This window comes from Lygodium microphyllum, chromosome 7, assembly GCF_053477565.2.
Source record: "Lygodium microphyllum isolate KBCC chromosome 7, Lygodium_microphyllum_v1.1.10, whole genome shotgun sequence".
Taxonomy (NCBI): Eukaryota; Viridiplantae; Streptophyta; class Polypodiopsida; order Schizaeales; family Lygodiaceae; genus Lygodium; species Lygodium microphyllum.
The window spans coordinates 54,507,144-54,531,296 of NC_141141.1; the positions used below are offsets into that span (position 1 = coordinate 54,507,144).

At 48.4% G+C, this 24,153-nt stretch overlaps 1 protein-coding gene across 5 annotated transcripts in view; it reads right to left on the reverse strand.

Annotated features, from left to right (window-relative positions):
• The window catches only part of URH2 (uridine-ribohydrolase 2), a 235,457-nt gene that overhangs the window by 142,362 nt on the left and 68,942 nt on the right, over positions 1–24,153 (reverse strand). For all 5 annotated transcript variants that reach the window (XR_015691312.1, XM_087681375.1, XM_087681374.1 and 2 more), the window contains one exon: positions 18,025–18,140. Coding sequence is in view for 4 of the 5 variants with exons in the window: in XM_087681375.1 (XP_087537501.1) it covers positions 18,025–18,140 (116 nt within the window). In the remaining variant the exon portion in view is untranslated. The remainder of the gene's footprint in view (positions 1–18,024; positions 18,141–24,153) is intronic.

Consider the following 24,153-nt stretch of genomic DNA (forward strand, 5'->3'; position numbering starts at 1 on the left):
GTGGGAGCTTCTCCATCCCTAGTTGATGCTTTTGTGCTTCCCTCTCCAATGAGGATGGAAGAGTACTTGCAGCAGCATGCTTCTACCACTTGTGCTTCTACTGACAGTTGTCTTGATGAGCAAGTTTCCTATGTTGGGACACCCCTAGACTGTTTGAGTTCCTTGGATATGAATAGCCCTATTCATGATGACTTGGATTCCTTGTCGTCTTCTATAGGTTCTTCTACTTCAAATGTTGTTTGCTTCCATTGTGGAAAGCTTGGGCATGTTCAAAGAAAATGCTTTAGATGGATTAGAGAGTAGCCGAGACAGAGACGGACTCGACATGAGCAAAGAGTCAGAGATACAGCAGATGCAGCACGTGTTAACACTCTTACTAGTGGTGAGGTACATGCAATTACCCATGATGATCCGCAGTTGAGCATGTACTCATGTCATCTTGTTTCCCTACAACTTACTTGCTCAATGATTAGGCCTATGCGTTTGATTGGCTTTTGGACTCTATGGCATTTTGTCACGTTACCCCTCATAGAGCATGGTTCTCTTCTTACACGGAGGTTGACGAATGTATTGATTTGGACCTTGAGCAGTCTTATGCTATTGTTGGTACAAGGGATATACACCTAGCTTTGCCTGATGGGACTTCTCTTATGCTCAGGGATGTTTTACGTGTTCCCATGCTCAGTAAGAGCTCGATTTCTGTCAATCAGTTGCATAATACAAGATGTACTGTTTCTCTTCAGGATAGGTCATGGAAGACCTATCGTGGTTGCTTGGTTTTGGCCAGAGGTTGTAGAGATGGTTCTCATTACCCAGTGCATGTCTCTCATGTGGAAGATTCTTTTTTTTTTTCCAAGAAAATCTGGCTAATTATATTACTCAAAAAGCTGATTACAACAAAGTGCTCAAGCTCAACAAAATAAACTGGAGCTGATGCAAAGTCACCACTACATCATGTATACAAGCCTCTCAGGGCGGTCTAGGGGGGATCGGGGCAAGGAGCCATGGGGGAGGGGTATATCGCCAAACGGGACTACCTGCCTGCAACACAAAGAATAGGCCCTGGCCGCCCCAACTACGCATGAAGTGACCACGGAATTCCTGACACGCCCTGGACTCACCTTGCACCTGCTCCCGTCGGCCACGGAGGGAGTGAATGATGGAAGTCCATAGTTCTGCCAAGGTCGCAAGTGCTGAAAGTATCTCTCCGCCGAAGGCCACCTGGCATCGCGCCTTCCAAATATGCCATCCAGTAAGACTCCCTATGATCTCCCATATCTCTAAGCGGTCTGCTATGGGCTCTAGTACCTGGCGGATGGGTAAAGCCTCCAGACCAACCACTGCACATGACCCTGCCTCGATCATGAAAATCGTGTCCTGTACCCGGCCTCATACAAAAGGTGACGGCCCTGGCTAACTGCTTGCCAACAGAAAGCTCCCCATGAGATACACCCAAGGCTGGGGGCTATACGTCGAAGGATACAGCATGCTCCTCTCCATACAAGCTGCGCCTCCTCACAAGACCAAAGGCAATGCTTTGGGGTTTCTAAAGGCTACTGTGTGCAGCGCTTGCAACCTCCTTCCTTCTGCATCTAGGCAAGCCAGCTTCCCACCGCCAAACCTCCATGTGCCACCAGCCATAAAAAATACGACACCCTCCTCGGCCTCCAGCTATCCCATAGGCAGCGCCAGAAGGTCCGTCGGAAGGGCTCTGTGATGCTGCGCTCCGCCCAGTGTCTCCTGCGTGACGGCGCCCAATCCATATCCTCCTGCATCAGTACATATCTGCCAATCCTGGCTATGTATTCTAGGAGCCTGAGTGACTTTTTTGCAACCGCAGAGGCCGGCCATAGCCACTCTCCTAGGTCCCACTCCAGCTCATCAAGCGGTCTACCCTCCCAGATCCAAGGGCGCCACTCCTTGAGCTCCATCCAAAAGACATAGAGGTCCAGTCGCCAGGTCTTCCCCTGAACGCCCACCACCCGAATCCTCCTCCATGAGAGGGTAGCAATCCCCTCATCCTGTTGCCATCTGTCAAGGGCCAGACGTCCCCCCTCCTAAACAGTAAAGAAGGTCCCCTGGGGAGCGCCTCCCACTCTACCTGCCACCTGAAGAGGGATGCCTGCTGGAGAGAACCTGGCTGCCCATACCTCCCCGGCCTCTATCGGTTCTCGTATCGGGGGGGCAAGCCACTCCGAAGGTATTGCTGCGTCTATCTCTCTTCTCCTCAGCTCCACTCCTCTCAAGCACCCTGATACTCGTTGTAGCACCTCCTTGTCTGCCATCCTGTACACCTCCCGCCATGTCCTGATGGAGCGAGCCGGGCCGGCCTCCCACCCACAGCCTCCCACCCAGCCCACTGGATATGGGGGCACTCACCTAATTGTGCCCCTTCCCTGTCTTTGACAAGGAGGTTCCAGATCACCGAGTGACGGTCTATTTCCTCTTGACAGCCCGGGGGGCTTTGGATTAGGGCCTTACGGAGGCCCTACCACACGTGGAGTAGGCTCTGCAGGAAAGGTGATCTGGGCGGGGCGATCTAGGCTGAAGTGAAGATCCATCTCAGGGACGGCCTCCATTCCCCACCAAGCCTCGGTTTATAATCCTGAAGGCCCTCCTCCAGTAAGACCTTCCAAGTTTGCCCACTTGGTGTGAGACCGCGGACAACTAACTTGCCCAAGAGGGCCCTACTCTGATATTCTGGGTCTATGATCCCAAGCCCTCCCTCTGATCGATGTCGTATGATGGTCGCCCACGCCACCTTGGCCCTGGAGTCTCTGGAGCCATCAGACCCTGACCAAAGGAAATTCCGCACCAGGCGGCGAAGCTGCCCTACGCATGATGAGGAGAAACACCAACACGAGGCGATATACTAGGCCGTCACTATAGGAGGACCTGGTTAGCCACCAGGGCTCGACCGGTTAGTGAGAGGCGAGCCGTGCTCCAATAGGTCAGTTTCCTCCTAATAGACTCTAGAACAGGAAGAAACTGTTGGGCACGAGTGATATCAAGTCCCACCTGGAACCCTAGGTATCAGACGGTCTGTCCTCTGCTCACCCATCTAAATCCCAAGTAGACTCCCCACTCCGTGCTGGATTCCGAGTCTGTGAGCAAGCCAACCGACTTTCGCCAGTTGATTTTCGCACCCGCTGCAACACAGAACACCTCAAGAGCCAACCTCATTCTTTCTAGCATCACCTCATCGTCCTCTATGTAGAGTCCTGTGTCATCTGCGTACTCTGAGTCTAGCAACTCCGTCTCCTCTCTTACTGGAAGTCGGAGGCCACGTAGTCCACTCACACGTGACCTAAGGAAGTAGGACATCGCCTCTGCGACAAATAGGAACAGGTATGGGGCCAGGGGGCAACCTTGTCGGACCGATCTCTCCATTCGGACCTCCTCCCCTCGCCTTCCTCCTATGAGAACCCTGCTGGTGGCTGATCTGTACAGGTCGGAGACCCCGCAAATTCAAGCGTGGGGAAATCCTAACTTCAACATGGTACCCTCTAGGAAGTCCCAGTCCACCCTGTCATAGGCTTTCTCGAAGTCCAATAGTAGTACTGCCAGTGTTTGCCCACTGTGCTGAGCTCACTCTGTCGCCTCAAAGAATGTAAATACATTGTCTAGGATGCTCCTATCCTGTACAAAGCCTGTCTGTGTGTCATGAATGATGTCTGGAAGCACATGGCGTAATCGTCTACCAATCATCTTTGCCAGAGCCTTATAGGCCACTGACAATAAGGTGATTGGTCTCCACTGGGATAGCTCCAACCGGTCTCCCCCTTTGGGGAGGAGACTAATAAGGCCTGCCGATAGCCTCCTTGGCATCTATCCTGAGGAGAATATCTCCTGGAAAGTCCTCAGTAGGGGTTCCTTCACCACCTCCCAATATGTAGTAAAAAAGGCCTTAGAGAGGCCATCCTCCCCCGGGCATTTTTGCCCATCCTGTGTATGGAAAGCCTCTTCTAGTTCCTTCTCTATGAAGGGGACTAGGAGAGCGTATCCTATCTCCTCTGTGAGACGAGGGACGGGATGTGATCCCATACCTGTTGTCTACATCTCTTTCCTCTAATTGAAGCTGTCTCGTGCTGGAAAAGGCGTGTGTAATAGTCGGTGGCAATCTCCATCACCTCATCAGGGCTAGAACAGGTCCTCCCATACTGATCCCTAAGGCTGCATATCTATTCTCCCACGGTGCGGGGCTCGTGCACCTGGAAAAACTCCATACACATCGTGTCTCCCTTCCGCGCCCAAAAAGTTGCTGAATTGCAGAAAGAGAACTCCAAGCGCCTATCCTCTAGGCCAGCAATGGCTGCACGCGCACGCACCTCCTGTGCGTGGAGGATGGGGTCCCCTGGTGCCTCCTACAACAATCTTTGCGTAGCTGCCAGGTCTCGCCGGAGTGCTTTCTCCTTCTCCTAGCACTGCTGCCTGGCCTGTAGGCCTGCCTCTTGGCAAATTCTACTTGACTCGCCTAGGACCTCTGCGACCTCCTCTGCTATCCTGTCCCTCCTCTCCCACTCTCTAGTCCAGATCTACTCTATCTGTCTCAACACCTCCTCTCCCTCCTATAGATCGAGTTAGGGATCCGACAGGATCGTGTATCTAGGGCGGATGCGGGGGGATCAAGTGCCAGGAGAACCGGGCAATGATCGGATAGTGTGGTACCTGCCAACTGCTCAATCTGGCCTCCGCGAGAACCTCCCCACTCTCCCACATAAAACCTGTCCAACCGCTCCAGCAAGGCTCCGCCTAGTCACCTATATCCCCAAGAGAAGTCCAACGACCTCTCCCTCTTGTGGAAGGCAAGGTCTTTCCAGGCATCCCGTGCTCCGACTGCAAGCAAAAAGACCTCCCATGTCTCCTGCTCCTCCCCAGCCATGCCGTGGTAGCTTCTTTCCCTGCCCTGCTGGTCCTCCAAAGCCTCCAAATTGTTCAAATCTCCTCCAACAATCTAGGAGTCCACCTCAGGGAGTCCATTTACAATTTCCGCCCAAAACCTGCTGCGTCCCCTAACCTCCGTAGGGGCATAGACATTGAGGACTCCAACACACGAGTCCCCCATATCCAATCTGATCCATAGAGCCCTTCCTGCCACTATCGTCCCGTGGTCTCGTACACAAATGGTGAGACACGGACCAATAGATGTGCATACGCCTCCGCTCCTGCCGTGGGCACCTATGGCTTGCTCCCAATCAGTATGCGAGCTGCCTGGCAGTTCCTTCCCAACCCGTTGAGCCTGGGCGAGGGTGAACTTGTGCTCTTGCAGTAGCAAGATGTCTATCCGTCCGGCAAGGGCAGACTGCAGTTCTTGTCGGATAATCAACTTCCTCGAGCCACGCGCCCCACTGTAGCGGAGACTATTCACATTCCAGGATGCAAGGTGTAGGCTCATGGGGAAACTTGTGACTGACCGAACAGGCATCTATTTGGCGTGGAAGCTGCAGATGAGGAGCAGAGACTGCGAAGCGTGCAAGTACGTTTTGCCGCTGGCCTGGATGGTGAGCTTCAGTCCCCCATGGTGGCCCTCGGCCGGACCATAGGGGTGATAGATGCTCCAGGTAGTACTATCAATGCATCTATTAGCCATGCTGAAAACCGTGACTCTGTACACTGGTAGAAGCGGGCCGCCTGTGCCGGGGGCTACGAAATCACATCCCTCGGTGCTTCCCACTGTGGGGAGGCTCGAAAGATAATGCTCAAATGTGGGACGTTGGCGCCAGCCCACCAGTCAATGTCCATCATGCAGCCTGGCCACTATTGTGCAAACAGTGCTAGTCCATCTCCCATCCACCGGGAGATGTGATCTGCCACCTGACTCTTCAATTCCTCCTCAATCTATGTAGTCGTCCACTCCTCTGAGAAGGATGACTGGAAGAAGAAAGCGTAGGTTGGTCCATCCGGTGGTGCTAGAAGGTGGACCTTGCCCCTCCTTGACTTATGAACTACGAAGATCCCCACCTCTAGAGGTAGTGGGAACTCTCCGCGCTCCGCAACTCGCAGGTAAGACCATGGGCCACTGCGACAAAACTCTTGTGGCGGTAGCTGTGCCTGTCCCAGGAAAGTAAGGCGGGTGACAGGGGCAGATGAGCTGGTGGCTATGTGGACGGGGGGGGTCTGCTGGTGTGCAGAGGAGGTAGGTGCGTGTGGCTCATCTCCTCCTGCGGGAGGAGGGGGAGTGGGTCTGGGGGGGCTCACCTGACCACTAGACACAGTGTGGTGGAGAGTGGGTCTGGGGGGGCTTGTTTGGGAATATGGGTACCACGCTGAAATTCTCATCATCCTTCCATCCAAAGACAGATGGTTAGGTTGAGGAAGCAAATTCCAGTGTTAGATCTTTTGAGGCATTATGTTTCAGACCACTAGACACAGTGGGAGCAGTATTTGCCCTTGGTTGAATTTGCTTACAACAACACAGTGCATAGTTCTGCGAGCAAAGCTCCATTTGAAGTGGTTGAGGGTGGCAAGAAGATACCACCTATTCTCTAAACTAAGGATAAGATCTTTGAGGCTGATCGTTATGTGGAAAACTTGGATGTAGCCTAAGCAAAGATAAAATATGCACTTCAAAAATCGCAAGAAAAGCAAAAGAGAGCAGTTGATTGCCACAAATGTGCTTTGCAGTTTGCAGAGGATGATTATGTATTGCTACATTTTTAAAAGGCAAGGCTGAAAAGAATGAAAGAAAGAGAAAGATTGTATCCGAAGTTGAGTATGAGATACTATGGGCCCTTCCAGTTAATTATTGGCCAGTCAAATTATTTTTCAGGGCACCGAATTTTATTTTATTTTATTTGCAAATAAAGTGTGGCTAATTATATTACTTCAGAAAAAACCCTGAATACAAGGAAGTGGTCATGCTCAACAGACTAAATGAAGCTGATTTAGAGTCACACATATATCAGATGTACAAGTCTCTCAGGGCGGTCTAGGTGGGATGGGGGCAAGAAGCCATGGATGGGGGGGTGTATCGCCATCTGGGGCTGCCTGCCTACATCACGAAAAACAAGTCCTGGCCGACCCAAGTGTGCATGAAATGACAACGGAGCTCCTGACAAGCCCTAGACTCACCCTACACCTGGTCCCATCGGCCACGGAGAGAGTGGATGATGAAGGTCCAAAGCTCTGCTAAGGTCGCCTGTACTGAAAGTCTCTCACCACCAAAAGCCTCCTAACGCCGCGCCTTCCAGATATGCCATCCAATAGGACTCCCTATGATCTCCCGTACCTCAAAGCGGTCTGCTATGGACTCCAGTACCTGGCAGATGGATAGAGCCTCCAAACAAACCACTACACACGACCCTGCCTCAATAATGAATATTGTGTCCTGCATCCCCGCCTCATACAGAAGGTGACGGCCGTGGCTGACTACTTGCCACCAAAAAGCCCCCAATGAGATACATCCAAGGCTAGGTTCTATACGACGGAGGATGCGGCATGCTCCTCTTCACACGAGCTGCGCTGCCTCACACGACCAAAGGCAGTATTTTGGGGTTTCTAGAGGCTGCTGTGTGCAGCGCCTACAACCTCCCTCTTGCATCTGGGCTAGCCAACTTTCCATCGCCAAGCCTCCATGTGCCACCAGCCATAAGAAATACGATACCCTCCTCGGTCTCCAGCTATCCCATAGGTGGCACCAAATAGTCCGTCGGAAAGCCTCCATGATGCTGTGCTTCGCCCAATACCTACTACGTGACGGCGCCCAATCCATGTCCTCCTGCATCAGTGTGTGTCTGCCAATCCTAACTGTGTACTCGAGGAACCTCGGTGGCTTCTTGGTGACCGCAGTGACCAGCCATAGCCACTCTCCCGGATCCCATTCCAGCTTATCAAGTGGCCTACCCTCCCAAATCCAAAGGCGCCACTCCCTGAGCTCCTCCCAGAAGACATAGGCATCCAGCCGCCATGTCTTCCTCTGAAAGCCAACCACCCAAATCCTCCTCCATGAAAGAACAACTATCTCCTCATCCTACTGTCCTCTGTCAAGGACCAGACGCCCCCCCTCTTGCACAGTGAAGAACATCCCATGAGGCACACCGCCCACTCTACCTGCCACATATAGGGGGATACCCGCTGGTGAAAACCTAGCCATCCATACCTCCCCGGGCTCTACCGGCTCCCGTATCGAGGGGGCAAGCCACTTCTAAGGTATTGCTACGTCTATCTCCCTTCTCCTCAACTCAACTCCTCTCTAGCAGCCTGATGCTCGCTACAACACCTCCTCGTCCACCATCCTATACACCTCTCACCATGTTCTGATGGTACGGGCTGAGCCGACCTCCCAACCGGCCCATTGGATGTGGGGGCGCTCACCAATCTGTACCCCATTCTGATCTCTGACCTAGGGGCTCCAGATCACCAGCTAGCGGTCTATCTCCTCTTGGCAGCCTGGGCGGCTCTAAATTAGGACCTTACGAAGGCCTTGCCACACACAAAGCAGGCTGTGTAGGAAGAGAGATCTTGGGGGGTGATCTGGGCCATCGTGAAGATCCATCTCAAGGACGGTCTCCAATCACCGCCAAGACTCGATCCACAATCCCAGAGACCCTCCTCCAATAAGACCTTCCAAGTCTGCCCTCCTGGTATGAGGCCGCAAACTACTAGCTTGCCCAAGAGGGCCATACTCTAGTACGCGGGGTCTATGATCCCAAGCCCTCCCTCTAACCGATGTCAGTGACCAATGCCAGATGATGGTCACCCATGCCACCCTGGCCCGGGAATCCTTGGAACCGTCTGACCCGGCCCAAAAAGGAAGTTCCGTACTAGGTGACAAAGATGAACTACATAAAACGAGAAGAAGCACCAACACAAGGCGATGTACCAAGCCGTCGCTAGGAGGACCTGGTTAACCACCAGGGCTCGACCTGCTAGGAAAAGGCGAGTAGTACTCCAGTAGGTCAGCTTCCTCTAAATAGAGTCAAGGACTGGAAGAAACTGCTGAGCAGGAGTGATGTCTAGTCCCACCTGGAACCCTAGGTAACGGACGGTCTGCCCTCTACACAACCATCTAAATCCCAAGTGGACGCACTTTATGCTATAGTCCAGATCTATAAGGAAACCGACCGACTTTTTCCAGTTGATTTTCGCTCCTGCTGTAGTACAGAACACCTCAAGAGCTAGTCTCACTCCCTCTAGCATCAACTCATCATCCTCTATGTAGAGTGTTGTATCATCTACATACTCTAAGTCTAACAGCTCCGTCTCCTCTCTCACTGGTAGTTGGAGGCCGCGTAACCCGCTCACACGTGACCTCAGAAAGTGAGACATTGCCTCTGCAACGAGTAAGAACAGGTACGGGGCCAGGGGGCAGCCCTGCCAGACCGACCTCTCCAACCGAAACCCCTCCCCCTGCTTGCCACCTATGAGGACCCAACCTCACCATGGTGTCCTCTAAGAAGTCCCAGTCCACCTTGTCATAGGCTTTCTCAAAGTCAAGGAGTAGTATAGCAAGTCCCTGACCACTGTGCTGGTCCCACTCTGTCGCCTCAAAAAAGGTGAAGACATTGCCTAGGATGCTCCTATCCTAGACAAAGCCTGTCTATGTGTCATGAATGATGTCTGGAAGCACAAGGCAGAGTCGCCTATCAATCATCTTTGCTAGTGCCTTATAGGCCACTAACAGTAAGGTGATTTGTCTCCACTAGGATAGCTCCAACCGGTCTCTCCCTTTGGGAAGGAGACTAATAAGACCTACCGAAAGACAGCCTGGCATCTGTCCTAAAGAGAAAATCTCCTGGAAGGCCAGCAATAAGGGGTCCTTCATCACCTCCCAGTAGGTAGTGAAGAAGGCCTTAGAGAGGCCATCCTCTCCCCGGCATTTCTGCCTGTCCTGTGTATGGAAAGCCTCCTCTAGTTCCTTCTTTGTGAAGGGTGTTGGAGCGCGCAGGTAGCGGAAGCGTGAAGATTTGCAGCAGAGAAAGTGAACAGGTGAGTGAGAGTGAGAGTAAGAGTGACGAACAGATTTGGGTGTACCAACAATGTGTTGGTACACAAAGAATAAAATGTATTTATACTTAGGGCCCATAAGAGTGCATTCACATGTACAACATAACAATACACATGTAAAATACACAAAGGTGAATAAAAGGACCTTTACATCCCAACAACCTCCCACTTAAAGGTCCAGAGTGAACCTTTAACCAACTCCCACTAGTCGTATGCAATGCTCATGCTGAGCTTTGCCTAGACTTTTAGTGAGAACATCTGCAGGGTTGTCCTGTGTTTTGATCTTGGTCAATGCAATTAGACCATCCTCCAGAATCTGTCTGATAAAGTGATATCGCACATCAATATGTTTTGTGCGTGAATGATACATGGCATTTTTAGCCAGATACATAGCACTCTGGCTATCACATCCCAACACTGGAGTACTCATAGACATGCCGAGATCCTCTGCAAGTCTGCTCAACCATATAGCTTCCTTAGAAGCTTCAGTAGCTGATATGTATTCAGCTTCAATAGTACTCAGTGCTACGATGTTCTGCAACCTGGAGCACCAAGAGACGGCCCCTCCAACAACTGTAAAGACATACCCGCTAGTGGACCTGCGAGTGTCTAAGTCACCTGCCATGTCTGCATCACAATAACCCTGCAAATTAAGTGCACCCTGCCCATAGCAAATACACTTTCTTTGTGTACCCTTCAAGTATCTAAGAATACTCTTGACAGCATCCCAATGTGTTTTGCCAGGATTTGACATAAACCTGCTGACAACTCCCATTGCATGAGCAATGTCTCGACGAGTAGCCACCATAGCATACATAAGAGAGCCACAAGCTGATACATAAGGGACTCCCTTCATAGCATTGGCTTCCATGTCATCTTTTGGGCTGTTGGCTTTACTAAGCTTAAGGTATGGAGGTAAGGGTACTCCGAGAGGCTTAGCTTCAGCCATGTTAAATCTGTCCAGTACCTTTTCAATGTACTTTTCTTGAGATAAGAACAACAATTTCTGCGTTCTATCCCTACGAATCCTCATGCCCAATATATGCTCTGCATTCCCCAAATCTTTCATGGAAAAAGCTGATTTCAGCTGATCTTTGAGAGCATCCAAGCTAGTCTTTCTCTTCCCAGCTAACAACATATCATCCACATACAAAACAAGTATGATAGGGCTGCCATCTGTATCCTTTTTCATATACAAACAATGATCTGCATGGCTGCGTGTAAACCCATGTGAGAGCATAAAAGTGTCAAACTTTTTGTACCAATGCCGTGGTGCTTGTTTCAGCCCATATAAGCTGCATTTTAGTTTACACACCAACTGCTCTTTTCCAAGAACTACAAAACCCTCGGATTGTTTCACATAGATCTCCTCATCAATGTCACCATGCAAAAAAGCTGTTTTCACATCCATTTGGTACAGCTCTAAATCCAATACAGCAGTGAGAGCAAAAAGCACACGTAGTATGGTCATCTTCACAACAGGTGAGAAGACCTCCTGGAAGTCAATCCCTTCCTTCTGTGCATACCCTTTGGCAACCAATCTTGCCTTGTACTTGGGTTTCCCATCAACTGTCTTTACTTTGTAAACCCATTTGTTTGGAAGAGGCTTTCTTCCTTTGGGCAACGATACAAGATCCCAAGTATCATTAGCATACAGAGATTTAATCTCTTCCTCCATAGCTAGCTCCCACTTATTGCTGAATTTGCATGACTTAGCCTCTTTATATGTCAGAGGCTCACCCTCATCAGTAAGCATCACATAATGCAAAGAGGGGTCATACCTATGTGGCTGCCTTCTTAGGCGTGTAGACCTGCGTACCCAATGATCTACATTCTCAGGAATCGGATCTACATCTGGAGGCATGTTATTTTCAGCATTTATTGGCTGCTGTAAGCCATTTTCAGCATGCTGTTCATGCTGTACAGCACCTTCATTTTCATTTCCAGCACCTGCATTTTCATAATCAGCAAGTCTATCTTGCTGTCCATGACCTCCCTGTGCATCTATTTGCTATCCATCATCATCTGGCTCAAAGATAACTGGCTGATCATCAGTTTCAGCCTGTGGTACAACACCATGAGGCTCATCATTTGAAGTAATAGGTGGCTGCGAATTCTGAAATTTGACCTTTTTCATGTCTTCATCAGAGGCTAAAGTACTTTTCAGCAACTTTGCCTCATTAAACACAACATTACGGCTGCAAACAATTTTCTTGGATTGAGGTAGCCACACTCTATAGCCAAATTCACCCTCATCACCATAGCCCATGAAAATGCCTTTGGTGGATTTCGGGTCAAGTTTATTCCTCAGCTCATTTCTAACATGCACAAAAGCATCACAGTCAAATATTCGTAAATGGTCATATGAGGCTGGTTTGCCAGACCAAACCTCCTCAGGAATGCCATTATTTAGGGACTTGTTTGGAGAGCGGTTGCAAATGTGAACCACGGTTTTAAGTGCCTCTCCCCAAAATTCATGACGGAGATTAGCAGTGGACAGCATGCACCACACTCTCTCACATAGAATCCTATTGTATCTTTCAGCCACACCATTTGAAGAAGGGCTGTAAGGGGCTGTAAGCTCCCTCTTGATCCCATGCAAGTCACAAAAGGACTTAAATTCATTAGACGTGAACTCACCCCCATTATTAGTTCTCAAGCATTTCAACTTTCTACCTGTCTGAGTGGTCACGAATGCATGAAAAGTTTTAAAAACAGCAAACACTTCACTTTTCTTTTTCAACAAATAAACCCAAATCTTCCTGGAACAATCATCAATAAAAGAGGCAAAGTATGCAGCACCACCCAATGATTTCAAAGGCATGCTACATACATCAGAATGCACTAAGTCCAATACATTTGACTTACGGGAGACACCAGAGTAAAAGGAATTTTTCATTTGCTTTCCAAACTGACAGTCATTACAAAAATCAAGTTTAGAGCCTTTTCCATCAACCCTCTTCAAAGAGGTAAGAACATCAAGTCCTTTCTGGCTCATATGGCCTAATCTCTTATGCCATAACTCCAAATGACAGCCAATTTCAGCAACTGCAAGAAACTTGCCATTCAAGGCTTTACAGTGCAAACAATACAAAGTGCCCTTCTTGGTTCCTTTAGCAATCAGCATGGAACCCCTTTTTAATTTCCACAAACCACCACCAAACAGTGTGGTGCAACCATGCAAGTCAAGCTGTCCAACAGATAGTAAACTCTTCTTGATGCCAGGCACATATCTGACATCTTTCAACACAAGTTCCTGCCCATTATCCAAAGACAAGTGTATGGTGCCAATCCCATCAATGCTACAAGCATGATTATTTCCAAGGTAAACCTTGCCATAACAGCCTGCATCAAAAGTAGCAAAACACTCCAAGCATGGAGTCACATGGAAAGAGGCACCAGAGTCTACAATCCAAGTCTGAGTGACACAATCATCAACTGACAAAAGTGCATCAATCACATCAGCCTTGGTGATCTGCATATCCTGCATGTGACATACAAGGGTATCATAATCCACTACACATAATACATCAGCCTCTGCATCTGAGAGCTCCTCTATGACAACACTGGAGACCACATTGGCGTTTTCCTTGCCTTTGCCTGCCTCAGATGCATCTGTCTTTTCCTCTTTTTTCTTTTTGTCTCCTGCATTCTTCTTTCTCTCTTGTTCCTTCTTGTAATACCTGCAATCAGGCTTCTTGTGGCCCTTTCGGCCACACTGATAGCATGTAACATCACTCTTTTCTTTTCCTTTGCTCTTGCTCCTGCTTCTCTGTCCAGCATTTGCATTTTTCTTTTCAGCCCTACCTCTAACATTATAAGCTGAGTTGTTGCCTTCTCCACTAGACTTACGTCTAATTTCTTCATTCAAGATCGAACCCCTCACACCATCATATGTGAGATTGGGGTTATTACTGAGAGAAACAACCAAAGTCTCCCAAGAGTCAGGCAATGTCATGATCAAAAAGATCGCCCTCAACTTATCATCAAAATCCAAACTTGCATCCTTGAGCTGATTTAAAATGCCAGTAAAAGCACTCAAGTGCTCAGCTGCAGGCTTGGACTCATCCAGCCGCATATTCACCAACTTGCGCATTAAATGCACCTGATTAACAGGTGTCGTGATCTCATAGGTAGTTTTCAACTTCTCCCATATTGCATGACCAGTGTCTAAACCCTTAATGCCTGTCAAAATGTCATCAGTGACACCCATCTTTATATAAGCCAAAGCCCTTTTATTGACTTTGGCCCAATCCGCCTCAGACATTTGTGCAAGTTTATCCATTTGCAAAGCATCCTCACAATCCTTTAAGAACAGTATGCCCTGCATACGATCTTTCCAAAGATCAAAGCCGTGACCATCAAATCGCTTGATTTCCATCAAACTTTTAATGTCAGAACTGGAAGAAGTTGCAGCCATTTTTTCACAAGTACAAGTGTAAAAGCACCGAACTGCAAGAGCACAAGCTAAATCAGCAAATACACTGCTGTTCTTGCATAACCAGCAATAATCCTCTGCTGTTTTGACATAAACCAGCCACTGCACAGGCAAATAACGCAGAAATTTATCAAATTCTGCACAAAATCCCAAATTTCCAGGTCCAAATGTGCGCAAATGTCACCCAAACTGACTCAGCTGAGCAAAATTGCATCAATACATGAAAAGCCCCAATTTTCCTTGGTCCAATGCCAAGAAATTTTACTCGGATGAGCAAAATTCCAACAAATTTTGAAAAATCCCCAAATTAATTGAGGTCAATGCGTACAATGTCTGCAATTTCTGACACAGATGTCACTGTCAAGCATAAACAGCATCAAATCTGGGAAAAGCCCCAAATTTCCAGGTTCAAATTTGACCAACTCTGAGAACTGTGCTTGCCCCGCGAACTCCTGTCAGTGGCAAAGAGGTTGCTTGCAGTAAACCTTAGAGAAATTTACAAAATTTCTGGAAGAAAAATGTGTCGAATCACCCCGTCACCAGCCGTTGACTGTCGCACTGCCCGTCAGATGCCACGCAGTCTACGTGAGCTGTCGCCTGCAGTCGTTGACCTGCGCCTGATGCCACGCAGCCTGTCGCTGCAGTTTCGTGACCTGTGCAGCCTGCGCCTGATGCTCATGACCTGTTCGACTGCCTGCCTCGTCAAAAAATGACCTGTCCTGGCTGCTCGTGACCTGTTTGACTGCTGCCTGATCAAAAAACGACCTATCCCTGCCTGCTAGGTCAAAGACGACCTGTCGCCTATCTATCAGGCTGTCGCTTGCACAAAACGTGACCTGCAACACTGTCGCCTGACTGTCCAGCACATACACGTGCCTGGAAACAGTGACGATCTGACCTGTATGAGTGACAACTTACTGATTTCTCGCGAGCGAAGAGCTGGTGATGTCTCACGCGGACTTCGAGGAGCGCGAGAACCTTAACCTCAGCTCTAATACCAATTGTTGGAGCGCGCAGGTAGCGGAAGCGTGAAGATTTGCAGCAGAGGAAGTGAACAGGTGAGTGAGAGTGAGAGTAAGAGTGACGAACAGATTTGGGTGTACCAACAATGTGTTGGTACACAAAGAATAAAATGTATTTATACTTAGGGCCCATAAGGGTGCATTCACATGTACAACATAACAATACACGTGTAAAATACACGGAGGTGAATAAAAGGACCTTTACATCCCAACAAAGGGGGCTAGGAGGGAGCATTCATCTCCTCTATGACGAGGGACAGGATGTGATTCGAGATCTGTTGTCTACATCGTTGTCCTCTAGCTAAGGCTGTCTCCTGCAGGAAAAGGCGTCTATAGTAGTCGGTGGCAACCCCCATCACCTCGTCTGGGCTAGAACGAGTCCTCCGGTATTGATCTTGAAGGCTGCGTATCTGCTCTCCTAAGGTGCGGGGCTGGTGCATGTAAAAAAACTCCATGCACATTGTGTCTCCCTTCTGCGCCCAGAAGGCTGCAGAGGTGCGGAATGAGAACTCCGAGCACCTGTCCTCTAGGCCGGCAATGGCTGCTCGCACACGCACCTCCTATGCGTGTAAGATGGGATCCCCTGGTCTTGTAGTAATCTGTACGTGGCTGCTAGGTCCCCCCGGAGTGCTCTCTCCTCCTCCCAGCTCTGCTGCCTGGTCTATAGGGCTGCCTCTTGGAAGATACTGCTCGACTCGGCTAGCACCTCTACCACCTCTGCGACCTGGTCCCTCCTGCCTCACTCCCTAGTCCCAATCTGCTCAATTTGTCTCTTCACCTCCTTCCTCCTATAGATCGAGTCAGGGATTGTGTGTCTAAGGCAAATGGTGGGGGATCAATTGTTAGGAAAATCGGACAAAGTGGTGCCCGCTAACTGCCCTACCTGGCCTCCGCAAGAGCATCCCTACTCTCCCACATAAAACCTGTCCAACCGCTCCAGCAAGACTCCACCTAGCCGCCTGTATCCCCAAGAGAAGTCCAGCAACCTCTCCCTCCAGTGGAAAGCTCGGTCTCTCCAAGCATCGCGTGCTCCTACTGCCAGTAGAAAGGTCTCTCATGCCTCCTACTCCTCCCTAGCCATGCCCTAGTAGTTACCGCCTTTTCCTTACTGGTCCTCTAAGGCCTCCAGGTTGTTGAAGTCTCCTCCAACAATCCAGGAGTCCACCTCTAGAAGTCCTGCTGCTATCTCCACCCAAAACCTACTGCGTGCCCTAACCTCAGTAGGGGCATGGTCATTGAGGACTCCAAGGCACGAGTCCCCAATATCCAATCTGATCCATAGAACCCTCCCTGCCACTATCGTCGCGTGATCTCGTACACAAGCGGTGAGACTCAGGCCAATAGAGGTGCATATGCCTCCACTCCTACCGTGGGCACCGATGGCGTACTCCTAGTAAGTGTGTGAACTGCCCGTAAGTACCTTCCCTACCCGCTAGGCCTGGAAGGGAGTGAGCTTATGCTCCTGTAGAAGTAAGATGTCAATCCGTCCGGCAAGGGCAGGCTACAACTCCTGCCGAACAATCAACTTCTTGAAACCAAGTGCTCCACTATAGTGGAGGCTATTCACATTCCAAGATGTAAGATGTAAACTCATAGGGAAACCTGTGACTGACCAAACAAGCATCTGTTGAGTGTGAAAGCTGCTGACGAAGAAGACGAGCTATGAGGCATGCGGATACGCTTCGCTGGCGGCCTGGACAGTGAACTCCATTCCCCTATGGTAGCCCTCGGGTGGACCATGTGGGTGATGGATGCGCTTGGTGGTACCACCAAGGCATCTATCAACCAAGCTGAGAGGCATCTATAGCCTTGCTTAGCGGGGGAGAGGAGGTGAGGGCGGGGGTGGATGGCAAAGCCTTGCCTGGCGGTGGGGGGGGGGGGGGGGGGGGGTAAACAAGCGGGGGATTAGTAAGGGGACAGGCGGGGCGGAGGCGAGCGGTTAAGGGCAAAGAAGGCAAAGCAGGGAGAACGAGCAGGACAGGTGCAAGAACAGCAGGCTGGGCAAGCAGGGGCAGCTGGTGGGGCAGTAGGCGGCAGGCACAGTAGACGCAAGGGCGCAGGCGGGCAAGTCGGGCAGATCGGGCATATCGGGCGCAAGCGAGCAGGTCGGCGGGCGTAGGCGAAGCAGGCGGGGCAGCATGTCGAATGCAGGCGGGCTGTGGCCAGGATCAGGCAGGGACGTGGCACGCTGGTACAGGCAGGGGCCGGGGCAACGTTCGCAACGTGACAGGTAGAGAGCTTGCATCGAATCATCCCTATCAATACATTTAATGCATAGAAGCCTTAAAGCATCAATCAATAAGTTCTAATCAAAATGCATACCATTTGACACTTATCGCTCCGTTTGGTACAATACAATCACCACTTCATAAACCAAAGAATAATCTTCAACCCTAAAACCATCAAGTTGCAGCTAGATAATGTATTATGACTCCATATATTGTTCTTTTCTTTTCTTTTTTGAAAGCAACCCTAAAATCAACATTCAAAATGATTTTTCTTAGCAATGTGTAAATCCTAAACTACATGATTTATCTTCAGGAAATATTATGTATTTGATTCCAACATGAAATATTCTCAACTTCAACAATGTAACTATCAAGAACAAAAACAATATACCAGGTGCAATGTATTCTTTGTTGCTAGTGCCGTTGGAACATTTCCATATATTGTTGTCAACCCAATCACCTCAACTTCTGGAGAATGGAAAGCCATCAATATTGCCATGGCATCATCTGTCACGAAGGACTAGAATGTCAAAAGTATATTTCACATTTTTCTGCAATCTACAAACATACCATCAAGGTATGATAACGAATCAAAAAATCAACAGAGCACAACACACTATTGTCTAATCATAACTTACGAATTACTATTTCATAGCTTCTATGTACAAACATGTCAAATAATGGGTTTTGCCTACATGTAGTCTATACCATTGCCTATTGGATTGCCCTATATCACAAGAGGAGACTCCAAAGCTGAGACATTTTGAGAGGATTGAGTTTCTCACTCCATGGTAGAGTTTTGGGGTGGTGATGGTGGTGGGGGGGTTCAAAAGATGATGTACCAACAAGATAGTAGGGTTTGTTGAAAGGAACACGGAGTGAAACCAACAAACATGGAGAAGAGAAGAGAAGAGAGAAGAAACTCTCATGAATGGAATGATGAAGTTCTGAATCATGGAGTGAATGTGATACAAGGGAAAAGGGTGCCGTAGCACAAGAAAGATGATGAAGACAGCCACGAACTACGAACCACAATGTCCTCCTAAAGGGGTGTGAGGGTAGTGGAGAGGCTGGAGAGAAGAGGTGATGGACTGAATTAATCAGCCATAAGGAATGAATGAGAGAGCAGCCTATAAATAGGCACAATCAATCTAGGATGGCGCCCCTTTTTGGGGCTGCAAACCCTAAATGCAAAACGTAGAAAGGCAAAAATGCAGCGGGTGAAGGGTGAAGGGTAAAGGGTTTCTCAACACCCCCTCTCAGGCCTAAAAAGGGGAACAAGAGAAGAGTGAGGTGGAGATGCAATGCTACATATTGAAGAATGCTTATGCAGCAAGTGCCACTTGGACAGTGTCCCTCGTGGAGAAATTGTTCACTTGCCCAAGCGCCCTAGTACAAAGATGATGAAAACATGCAATGCATAGGAGGAATGTTGGACTTTGTGTGGTGCCAAGCACCATAAGGATATGCCCGTACTCGATCTCGGGAGGTGGCTCCATGCTGACCAAGTGACCAAGGCAAGAAGAGAAGAGGAGCAAGAAGATGTGGAGGATCCCTAAGATCCAAGATTTCCACCTGAAAGGTAGCCTGTAGTAAAAAACAGTAGATAGAGTGAATTCGAGAACTCGAAACTCAACCTCGGGAGAGAAGCCACTAGCTTTGTGCATCCAAGCAAGAAGGAATATGAAGGCCTCGTCACCAAGTCACGGCTAAACCTCCGAGGTCCTGATCGAGGTGGTACCTGAAGATCCTGGATATCACTAGAAGAGATGACTGGTCGAAGACAGCCACCCCAAGAAAATAGAGGATGGGTAAAGAACTTCATGTGGAGTAGGTTTCCCCTCTGAGGTGGGAGGTGGAGGGGTCCCCGCTGAAGTCGAAGAAGAAGTAGATGCCCCCTCTGAGGGCAAAGAAATAACATCCCCCTCTGAATCCCCCTATGAAGTAGATAGGGAATCCAAAAACTCATGGATCACGGACTCCCAAATGTCTGATGACAAAGGAAGTGCCACCAATCGAGCCGAAAAATATATCTGGGGAGCTGAAGAGCTCCCAAAGGTAGCCTCTCGAACCTAATTAGTCGAGGGTGGGGAAGGGTGGGGCTCAAAATGAGCAAGAGGTGGGCAACAGTCACTATCTCTCGGTGGAGCGGACTGGGTAGCCGAAGAAGAGGAAGGAGTCGAACAGCCATTGTCTCTCGAAGAAGCGGACTGACAAGGAGACAGTATCATACAATCACTGTCTCTCGATGGAGCAGACTGCACATCCATAGGTCGTGGAAGCCACTGTACCTGAAAAAAAGTGGGAGTAGACTGCTACTAGCATTGCAACGATCTCTAGGAGGTCATAGTGCCAATCGATCCTCCATGTGCTCGAAAGGACATAGTGCGCATCAGATGCGTCTTATTGCCTTGAGCATAGTACTCTAATAGCCGATGCAGAACATTCTCTATAGCCCAGAAAGGAGAGGTGGCACAAGAAGTGCCTGGTGGAAGACGCATATACTCAAGGAGGGTGGGGAGCAAAGGTCGAACTCGGCAAGCATCGGTGGTGTATCCGGTAATGCCACAGTAGAAGCACCCAGTAGTCTGGTCATCTATTGGTAAAGAAGCCATGGATACCGGTGTGTCTTGCTGAAGAAGGAAGAGGTCAGCCACCATGAACCACGAACCACAATGTCCGCCTCGAGGGGTGTGAGGGCATTGTGAAACACGAACCGCAATATCCGGCTCAAGGGGCGGGAGGACAGTGGAAGGGCTGAAAGTGAGCTGCCACTGGAAGGAGGATGTGACCAGCAGTAAGAGGTTGCAACCAATAGAAAAACGCAGGTAAGGAGAGAAAGACTAAAAATGCAGGTGAGGAGAGAGAAATACTAAAAACGCAAGTTGCAGGAGAGAGAAAACAACGTAGGCTGCAAGAGAGAGAAATACTAAAAACGCAGGTGAGAAGAGAGAGACTAAAAACGCAGGCTGCAAGAGAGAGAGACTAAAAACGCGGGAAAAACCAACAGTAGCAATCACCATGCTAAAATCAGCTCCAAACAGTGTGTGATAGGCTGGAAACACGTGCTAGACTGTTATAGACAGCAATGGCCAGCTTGGACCGTGATGTCCTCCGTGTCCGAGGCGTGGGCAGCAAGCTGAAATACCTGAAATCTGCAAAAACGAGATTATTTTCTGAATGGAGAGTGATCAGCAACAATCACTCTGCTGTAAACAGCTGCAAACTGTGGGTGAAAGGCTGGAAATATGCGCCAGACTGTAGATGATAGCAAGGGACAGCTGAGACTACGATGTCCTCTGCGAAAGGGGTGTGGGCAGCAAGCTGAAAACACCTGAAACCTACAAAAACAAGATTTTGATGCAACAAAAGAAGAAGAAGAGAAGTGGATGCCGAACCTGCCACCGGTCTTTGCCTTCACTAGAGTGGAGGATCTTTGCCGTTGTTTGAGCAGATCCAGCTCTGATACCATGTCAAAAGATGACGTACTAGCGAGACAATAGGATTTGCGGGAAGAAACACGGAGTGAACTCGGTAAACATGGAGAAGAGAAGAGAAGATAGAAGAAACTCTAATGAATGGAATGATGAAGTTCTGAATCATGGAGTGAATGTGATACAAGGGAACAAGGGTGCCGTAGCACAAGGAAGATGATGAAGACAGTCACGAACCACGAACCACAATGTCCTCTTGAAGGGGTGTGAGGGTAGTGGAGAGGCTGGAGAGAAGAGGTGACGGACTGAATGAATCAGCCATAAGGAATGAATGAGAGAGTGGCCTATAAATAGACACAATCAGTCTAGGATGGCACCCCTCTTTGGGGTTGCAAGCCCTAAATGCAAAACGCAAATAGGTCAAAACACGAACTGCGGGTGAAGGGTGAAGGTTTTCTCAACGGGGGGAGGTGTTGGTTGGTTTGTTAAGGAAATCAACACGTCATTCAAAAGACAAGGAGGTCAAGAGATGGAGACATAACTATAATGGCCTAAGAGAGTGAACTCTAAACCATGAGATTACTCTCATGGAATATCAATAGATTTGGGTTATGTCACAGGCCTGTGACAGCACTGTTCCAATTTGGGCACATGACACCGCGTATGGATAGTGTTACATCTGGGGTGGTCACCATCAATGGATGGACTCTGTGTCTCAAAGCAGGATGGGTGATCCCCAGATCAAGGCTGCCCAGGCCAAGCTAAGTGGAGACCTGGATGACAGCATGCATGGGAAGCACGGAAGACATAAAATCCTTCATACGGGCTGAAATTAAAGAGATGTATGCATCAATGTATGACAAAATACAGCAAGAAATCAACACACATATGCAAACATGCATCAGTGAGTGGGAACACGGTAAATACAATGAAATTAAGGCAGAATTACAGGCTGAAATGATCGACAACTTCATAAAATTGGATACAACTTGGAGAATGGAAATGGAAAGCTGGAAGAAATATACTAATGCTTGCATAATCATCAAACATGAAGAAATCACTCAACTGAAATCAGAGTTAGATGCATATAAGAAAGACCTAGCAGCATATAAAGAGAAACTTGATGTACAAAGGCCATCATAGAATGCACCGAAACTAGAAAAGTGATGGAATGCCTCAAAAAAGATATGCACACATGTGTAGATGTAGTTGGAGGAGCAAGGAAGAAAATGGAAACAATGGAACATGTCAGTAAGGAAAATGTTAAATGGATTGAGGTAGCAGAAAAGAACAAAGGGGGATATGCAAACAAAATAGAATTGATGAATGCAACCATAGAAGAAGAAGCAAGACGAAAGATTTGCGCACTCTGAATCCGTGTGGTGGGATGGGCTGACAAAGAAACCCCACAAGAACAACACACTTACTAGCTTTGGGCAGTGCACATGGATTAGCCATTTTCAATGGCCTCTCATGCTGGCCAGGATCAAACGCTTTGATGAGTTCACTAACATTGATACCAGACATTAGAAACTTTGAGATCTCAGGGCACTCCATTGGAATAGCAGCTGACCATGCCATCTTAACCTTCCTTGTCTATTGTGAATGTATGAGAGATACATTATCGTACCCCCCCCCCCCAAGGCACCCTAGATACCACTTTGCAGAGGAGACCTCACACATACATAGTGGCTTTGTGCGTGACAGGATATGAATGCCAAATTGTGACAAATCATTAGAAGAATGCAAAAGAGACTTGGCGGAAGCTTTGCATACTTCAGCTATGTATGCATTCCCATACACCGTGTCATCAGGCAAACCTCCACGCTTTACAGCCCCCCAAAATGGCTAGTATGATGATGAATGCAGAGATACTCACACACAGCTACAGAAGAAGATTGCTTTAGGCATTCGGACACACCGCCAAGCAAGGACACTTTTCGAATGCCTTGTATGGAAGAAGAAACATACTTACTTTGCAAAGCTTGAGACAGAAATATATCAGTTATTCTTTCCGTGGGACAGCAAAGGGGCATGGACAATGTTTCAGGAAAGGAAACCCCCTGTACAGATTACATCACATGGTGCTTAGCTGCATTACGGAAGACAGCTCTATGATGTACGAGGACAGACACCCATACAACCTCAACAGGCTTGCAGACCAAAACAATGGGTATTTTTCACCAATAAGATGTGTGAAGAAAATATCCTAGCACAAAAACACAAATAACACCATACGACAAAGCACAAACTGATAGAAGAACACAGATAGGATTACGGTAACTCAAAGACAATGAACACAGAGAATGAATGAAATGATATGACTATTGAATATACAATGCTCATGCTACAAAAACGAGATTAGGGCTGAATGGAGGAAAACATACATATTTATAGAAAGTTCGGGCCCTCCCTAGTGGGTTTGTGCTTATGGGATACAGACACTTTCTAGGAACGCATTTCTTTTTAAATAAACAAGGATTCTTCCTTAATTAAGCATGTTTTGGAGTTGTTCAAGTGAAGCTAATGCATTTTTAGCTCAACATCCCCTCTCAGGCCTAACAATGGCTCCACGAGAAGTAGGCCAACAAAGCCTTTTTTTTCTTTATCTTTTATCCCAAGACATTCCACCCCAAAGCAGCTAGAGCATCAAACAAAGGACACATCGTCTGCCCAATGACCTATTTAGACAACAGAGGCGATGGTTATCTTACCAAGGAAGCCCAAGTGATCACCCGAGAGGCCAAGGCATCGAAGAAAGGGTGCACGGCGGCTACCCAGTGGCCTACCAAGTCCTGCAAAGGCGGATGGAATCAACTATGGACTTTCTTTTTTTTTAGGGCATTGTAGTTTTGATAGATTTAACATTAAGCGAGGGTCTCAAATCAGAGTTCAGCCTATTGAGTATCCGTGCCCCAAACGAGAGAGTGATAAGGGATGGTGAGACCCAAGACCTTCACAAAATAAGCAGACTATCCCTACCATTACTGGGTGTCAGTGTGAAGAAGGAAAATGGGTAAGGTGTGGGTGATGTTGAGATATGCAAGCTCAGTCTACCTACTATCTGCCGACTCTATCCAGTAGTA